Source organism: Loxodonta africana, chromosome X (assembly GCF_030014295.1).
Source record: "Loxodonta africana isolate mLoxAfr1 chromosome X, mLoxAfr1.hap2, whole genome shotgun sequence".
NCBI classification, from domain to species: domain Eukaryota; kingdom Metazoa; phylum Chordata; class Mammalia; order Proboscidea; family Elephantidae; genus Loxodonta; species Loxodonta africana.
Genome location: NC_087369.1, coordinates 38,744,844 through 38,752,681, shown reverse-complemented (window position 1 = coordinate 38,752,681; position 7,838 = coordinate 38,744,844). Strand labels below are relative to the sequence as shown.

Below are 7,838 nucleotides of genomic sequence, written 5' to 3'. Positions count from 1 at the left end.
AAATGTGAGAATATATGTGAATATTGATCTCCTAGTTAATAAAACATTGATGAACCTGAAGCAGAAGGTCATTGAGAAATGCTTATAAGCATTAGGTGTTAACTTTACAGAAGTTGTCATCCATGGTAGAGCATCATCATCAATTCTGTTTGACATTTAAACTGAGAGAGAAATAGCCAAGTATGTAGTAAATAAAAAACTATCTAATCCTCTTCTGAGGACTCAGTTAAGCTAGTTCTTCTTGATAGTATTGTGGGAGTCTTAGTAGTATCATATTTCCATCCCATCTTCATAAACACCCTTTCAATTAAACTTGGCATTATACAACCCTTGCGTAGAACGAAATCCTTAAAGGCGATTGTTCCATAAAGGTCTGCAAGAATGTCATATTCCTTTCTGTCCTTTCTAAAGTAGGCATTTGGAACTTCATTTTCGGCATTGGGGTCAAGCAAAGGTTCATCTTCCCTTAGCTTTTTCCACAGCTTGGGTTTCAGGTACCATGCTCCATACCGCATCTTCACGTGCTTCTTTGGTTGAGGAATCTGTAGTTCTTGGAGTTTCTTTTCGAAGGCTGGTATCAGTAAGGATAATCTTGGTTGTGTCGGTTGTCTTACTCCCTTGGTGTACTTTACTTCCGGAGGAACGTCTTTTACAGCCTTTATAGTGGCTGGACCATACTTTGGTGGGCAGTTTTCCCAGCCGGGGTCAAACAGTTCCAGGATGTAGTCTTCATTAACTTCGGTACATCCGTAAGAAGCAACCCATCTGCAGAAGCGAGTAATTTTTTCGGGTACTCTTTCTGCAGGTTCAGGGGGTTCAGGCAAGTCCTCTATGCTTGCCTTTATTTCTTCAAGCCAGTCCTCTGGAGTTTCCGCAGAAGTCAGCTTGGGAAAGCTCTGGCAGATTTTCGTAGAACGCTTTTTTAAAAACTCTTTGGGTTGCTTCGTTCTTTTCCTGCCATCCTGACAATAAGCCCAGGCATCCTCCAGCTTCTTGTCAGGGTCTAGCACTTCCAGCACCTTTTGTAAGAGCTCTACAGGCATTTCATCTTCCAGATACGGGTCAGAAGCCAAGGGATGAGGCCTCAGATGGGCTTCCGTGTCCTCCACGAAGGACTTCCTTGCTAGCTGGGCTGGCGAGGGCTTGGAAAACAGGGCTGATTCCTTGGACAGCTTCTTCCAACAACTTTTCGGGGCAGGTCTGGGAGTTTTGGGATAAATCACGGGGAGACAGCTCTCCTTAGAGCCCCGAGTGATCATCTGTTCACAAGATGGGCAACCTCTCCTGAAGTCGTCCAGCCCCTCTCTCACGAACACCCAACTCCGAGAGCTTGGGAAGGTGGGGAACATCAGCCTGTCCTTGGACTTTGCAAAGCACTTGGAAGGCAGTCTGTCTTTGTACCAGGACTTACAGTTCATGCACGGGGGCAAGGGTTCCAGCGCCACTGGCCGAGACCGCCGTCTCTGGTAGGCCATGGTGGGCCCGGCTCCCTGCAGTCCAGCTTCAGGAGCTTGTTGTTCAGAGGCTGCTCCGGTTGCTAGGAGACCATGTAGCCATGCCCAGCGGGGATTCTCAAGGCGTGCGCACCACAGGCGCACTGTGCGCAGTCCTGACTCTCTGGAGAGGGCGCAATGACTACTGTTGTTGAGCATCATCTCAGATGCTTATTTGTCACCGTTATCTCTCCTTTGGTGAAGTGACTCTTCAAATTTTTAGCACATTTTTAATTTGGGTTGTTTGATATCTTCTTATTGAAGTTTGAGAGTTCTTTGTGTATTCTTAATTAAGTCCCCTGTCAGATATATGATTTTTCAAGTAGTTTCTCTCCGTTTATGGCCTTTTCATTGTCTTAACAGTGTCTTTCAGAGAGCAGAAGTTTTTGATTTTGATGAAGTACAATTTATCAATTCACTCTTTTATGGATTGTGATTTCTGTGTTGTACTGAAGAAAACTTTTCCTACCAAAGGTCATCACAAAGATTATTTCACTGCTCTGAAAGTTTTATAATTGTAGGTTTTATATTTAGGCCTGTCACCTATTTTAATTTAATTTTTGTAGGTGGTACAAGATGCACATCACAATTTTTGTTGTTTCCCCTATGAATATCCAATAGTTCCAGAACCTTTTCTTTGAAATGACTATCTTTTCTCCACTAAATTTCTTTACAACTTTGTAGAAAATCAGTTGCCCGTATTTCTGTGGATCCATTTTGGACACTCTCTTCTGTTTCATTGATTTGTTTTTCTGTCTTTACACTAATTCCAAACTGTCTTGATAACTTTAACTTTACAATAAGTCTTGAAATCGGGCTGTGTTAGTTCCCTGGCTCTATTCTTTTACAAAGTTGCTTTGGTTCTTCTAGGTCCTTTGAATTTCCATAGGGATTTTAGAATCAGTTTGCCAGTACCCACAAAAGAAAAAAAAAAAAAAAACCTAATGGAATTAAAAAAAAATTATTGTAGTAAAGTATATATAACAAAAAATTTCCATTTTAACCATTTTAAGTGTACAATCCAGTGACATTGATTACATTCAACATGTTGTAAAACCATCACCATGATCTTTTCCTAAAAGTTTTTCATCACCCCAGACAGAAACTCATTACTGCTGAAATAGTAACTCCCCACTTCTTCTTCCCTCCAGTCCCTGGTAACCACTACTAAACTTTTGTGTCTATGCATTTGCCAATTCTAGATATATAAGTGGAATCATACAGTGTTTGTCCTTTTGTGATTGATTTACAAACTCAGTGTAGTGTGTTCAAGATTCATCATGTTGTAGCATGTATCAGAACTTAATTTCTCTTTATGGATGACTAATACTCCATTGTATGTATATACCACATTTTATTTATCCATCCGTCTCTTGATGAGCATCTGCATTATTTATACCTTTTGGCTAATGTGAATAATGCTGCAGTGAACATTTGTGTAAAAATACTTGTTTGAGTACCTGCTTTTAATTATTCGGGGTATACACATAGGAGTGGAATTGCTGGATAATATTGTAATTCTAGGAGCCCTGGTGGTACAAGTAGTTAAGTGTTTGGCTGGTAACCAAAATGTTGGCAGTCTGAGTCTACGAGCCACCCCTTGGAAACCCTATGGAACAGGTGTACTCTGTCCTGTAGGGTCGCAATGAGTCTGAATCAACTCCACGGCAATGGGTTTGGTTTGGTTTTGGTATTGGCCATTTGTATACAGATAGTCCTCAACTTACAACAGGGTTCCATTCCGATGACTCCCATGGTAAGTCAGTTCTGACATAAGTCGAACACCTCTTTTTTTTTTAAGTTCTAATTGTATTGCCTTTTATTATCAGTATCTTTATAAATCCGATCTTTATTTGTCTTTTGGGGGTTGGAAACATTACATATAAACTTACAGATATATTTTAATACATACATAAAAAATACACAAATCATATAAATTTACTCCAACAATGAAGAGTTGGACGACACTGGCATTTTGTCAGTTGTGGTAATGTTTCCACTTGTGGAAGGTTCTAGATCATCTAGATTATCCCTGGGAATGGGATGGTGTTTCTAGTCAGAAAACTAGTGAGAGTTGTCTGTATTGTTCTTTTCTTTTTTTCGTCATGTATTTCACAGTAACATCTTATTGCTTCCCTAATCTGCCTGTGGACTTTAGCAAAGCAGTCAGCATTTGGGTCCATGTATTCAAGCAACTAAAGCCTCTGATTTAGTTTAGGAAATTAAATCCTTGCAGCAGTATTTTCAACAGTGTATTATAAAATTGAACATATGTGAGTGAACATCTGAGAATGATACCAACAAATTATGTGCTGCAACATTCTCTTAGCATATGTTACTAACAACAAAATGTACCCAAACAAACAAACAAAGAAAATGACAAAATGTACCAAAGAAAAGAAAAAAGGATGGTCAAAAGTGTGGTTCATCATAACTCAGATACATGTAAATTGGAGACTACCTGTATATTCTTTGGAGAAATACCTATTCAAGTCCTTTGCCCATTTTTAAATTGGGTTGTTTGTCTTTTTGTCATTGAGTTTAGGAGTTCTTTATATATTCTGGATATTAAACTCTTATGAGATATATCGTTCCCAAATATTTCCTCCGATTCTGTAGGAAAAGATTCATATTTATGCCTATTCCCAAGAAAGGTGATCCAACCGAATGCAGAAATTATAGAACAATATCGTTAATATCACACGCAAGCAAAAATTTTGCTGAAGATCATTCAAAAATGGCTGCGGCAGTATATCGACAGGGAGCTGCCAGAAATTCAGGCCGGTTTCAGAAGAGGACGTGGAACCAGGGATATCATTGCTAATGTCAGATGGCTCCTGGCTGAAAGCAGAGAATACCAGAAGGATGTTTCCCTGTGTTTTATTGACTATGCAAAGGCATTCGACTGTGTGGATCGTAACAAATTATGGATAACATTGTGAAGAATGGGAATTCCAGAACACTTAATTGTGCTCACGTGGAACCTGTAGATAGACCAAGAGGCAGTCGTCGGAACAGAATGAGGGGATACTACATGATTTAAAATCAGGAAAGGTGTGCATCAAAATCAGGAAAGATCAGGGTTGTATCCTTTCACCATACTTCTTCAATCTGTATGCTAAGCAAATAATCTGAGAAGCTGGACTATATGAAGAAGAATGTGGCATCAGGAATGGAGGAACATTCATTAACAATCTGTGATATGCAGATGACACAACCTTGCTTGCTGAAAGTGAAGAGGACTTGAAGCACTTACTAATGAAGATCAAAGACCACAGCGTCCAGTATGGCTTGGACCTCAACATAAAGAAAACAAAAATCCTCACAACTGGACCCATGAGCAACATCATGATAAATGGAGAAAAGATTGAAGTTGTCAAGGATTTCATTTTACTGGGATCCACAATCAACTCCCATGGAAGCAGCAGTCAAGAAATCAAAAGACGCATTGCATTGGGTAAATCTGCTGCAAAGGACCTTTTTTTTTATACTTTTTTTTTTTATTAACTTTTATTGAGCTTCAAGTGAACGTTTACAAATCAAGTCAGACTGTCATGTATAAGTTTATATACACCTTACTCCGTACTCCCACTTGCTCTCCCTCTAATGAGTCAGCCCTTCCAGTCTCTCCTTTCGTTACAATTTTGCCAGCTTCCAACTCACTCTATCCTCCCATCCCCCCTCCAGACAGGAGATGCCAACACAGTCTCAAGTGTCCACCTGATACAATTAGCTCACTCTTCATCAGCATCTCTCTCCCACCCACTGTCCAGTCCCTTTCATGTCTGATGAGTTGTCTTCGGGAATGGTTCCTGTCCTGTGCCAACAGAAGGTTTGGGGACCATGACCGCCGGGATTCCTCTAAGTCTGGTCTTTTTATGAGAATTTGGGGTCTGCATCCCACTGATCTCCTGCTCCCTCACGAGTTCTCTGTTGTGCTCCCTGTCAGGGCAGTCATCGATTGTGGTAGGGCACCAACTAGTTCTTCTGGTCTCAGGATGATGTAGGTCTCTGGTTCATGTGGCCCTTTCTGTCTCTTGGGCTCTTAGTTATCGTGTGACCTTGGTGTTCTTTATTCTCCTTTGCTCCAGGTGGGTTGAGACCAATTGATGCATCTTAGATGGCCGCTTGTTAGCATTTAAGACCCCAGACGCCACATTTCAAAGTGGGATGCAGAATGTTTTCATAATAGAATTATTTTGCCAATTGACTTAGATGTCTCCTTAAACCATGGTCCCCAAACCATTGCTCCGCTGGCCTTTGAAGCCTTCAGTTTATCCCAGAAACTTCTTTGCTTTTGGTCCAGTCCAGTTGAGCTGACCTTCCGTGTATTGAGTATTGTCCATCCCTTCACCTAAAGCAGTTATCATCTACTAATTAATCAGTAAAAAACCCTCTCCCACCCTCCCTCCCTCCCCCCCTCGTAACCACAAAAGTATGTGTTCTTCTCAGTTTATACTATTTCTCAAGATCTTATGTTAGTGGTCTTGTACAATATTTGTCCTTTTGCCTCTGACTCATTTCGCTCAGCATAATGCCTTCCAGGTTCCTCCATGTTATGAAATGTTTCAGAGATTCGTCACTGTTCTTTATCGATGCGTAGTATTCCATTGTGTGAATATACCACAATTTATTTACCCATTCATCCGTTGATGGACACCTTGGTTGCTTCCAGCTTTTTGCTATTGTAAACAGAGCTGCAATAAACATGGGTGTGCATATATCTGTTTGTGTGAAGGCTCTTAATTCTCTAGGGTATATTCCGAGGAGTGGGATTTCTGGGTTGTATGGTAGTTCTATTTCTAACTGTTTAAGATAACGCAAGATAGATCTCCAAAGTGGTTGTACCATTTTACATTCCCACCAGCAGTGTATAAGAGTTCCAATCTCTCCACAGCCTCTCCAACATTTATTATTTTGTGTTTTTTGGATTAATGCCAGCCTTGTTGGAGTGAGGTGGAATCTTATCGTAGTTTTAATTTGCATTTCTCTAATGGCTAATGATCGAGAGCATTTTCTCATGTATCTGTTAGCTGCCAGAATATCTTCTTTAGTGAAGTGTGTGTTTATATCGCAAAGGACCTTTTTAATGTGTTGAAAAGCAGGGATGTCACCTTGAAGACTAAGGTGCACCTGACCCAAGCCGTGGTATTTTCAATCGCATCATATGCATGTGAAAGCTGGACAATGAATAAGGGAGACCGAAAAAGAGTTGATGCCTTTGTATACTGGTGTTGGCGAAGAATATTGAATATACTGGTGTTGGCGAAGAATATTGAATATACTGGTGTTGGCGAAGAATATTGAATATACTATGGACTGCCAAAAAATTGAACAAATCTGTCTTGGAAGAAGTACAACCAGAATGCTCCTTTGAAGCAAGGATATCAAGACTGCGTCTTACATACTTTGGACATGTTGTCAGGAGGGATCAGTCCCTGGAGAAAGGACATCATGCTTGGCAAAGTACAGCATCAGCAGAAAAGAGGAAGACCCTCAAGGAGGTGGATTGACACAGTGGCTGCAGCAACGAGCTCAAGAATAGCAACAACTGTAAGGATGGCACAGGACTGGGCAGTATTTCCTTCTGTTGTGCATAGGGTCGCTATGAGTCAGAACTGACTCCACGGCACCTAACAACAGCAACAACATTCTGTAGGTTGTCTCTTCACTTTGTTGATACAGTACATCGATTCATAAGTATTTTTCATTTTGATGAAGCCCATTTTATCTGTATTTTGTTTTTGTTGTACGTATTTTCGGTGTCATGTTGTACATGTAAAAATGTTGAATTGGCAAATGTTGTATTATCTGTATTTTTACAATGAAAAAGTTAAAAAAAAAAAGATCTTGAAGCTTTACTCCTATGTTTTCTTCTAAGAGTTTTATGGTTTTAGTTCTTATAATTAGATCATTCATGCATTTTGAATTAATTTTCATATGTGGTGTGACTAATGGATCCAACTTAATTCTTTTGCATGTGGAGATCCATCCAAAGGGATCTATAATTTCAACACAAACCCTGTCAAAACTCTGATAGCTTTTTTCAGAAAAGGAAAAGCCAACTCTGAAATTCATATGGAATTGAAAGTGTACAATTTGTAAAAAAAATCTTGAAAAAGAACAAAGTAGGAGGACTCCTCCTGATTTCAGAACATACTATAAAGCTATAGTAATCAAAACAGAGTGATAATGGTATAAGGATAGACATAACCAAACCAGTTGCCATGGAATCAATTCTGACATAGCAACCCCAAATGTTCAGAGTAGAGTTGCATGGTTTTTAAGTCTGTGACCTTTCAGAAGCAGGTCGACAGGCTATTCTTCTGAAGTGCCTCTGGGTGG

At 40.0% G+C, this 7,838-nt stretch overlaps 1 protein-coding gene across 1 annotated transcript; it reads right to left on the bottom strand.

Moving 5' to 3' along the window:
* Nucleotides 1-203: 203 nt before the first annotated feature.
* Nucleotides 204-1,418, bottom strand: LOC100655395 (protein FAM47E). Its single transcript, XM_003420197.4, has one exon. The coding sequence runs from the start codon at nt 1,416-1,418 to the stop codon at nt 204-206; it is 1,215 nt and encodes a 404-aa protein (XP_003420245.2).
* Between the last annotated feature and the right edge of the window lie 6,420 nt (nt 1,419-7,838).

What these genes read in the sequence shown, in the direction of transcription:
- LOC100655395 (XM_003420197.4), bottom strand. Translation starts at nt 1,418, where the DNA reads ATGAACTGTAAGTCCTGGTACAAAGACAGACTGCCTTCCAAGTGCTTT.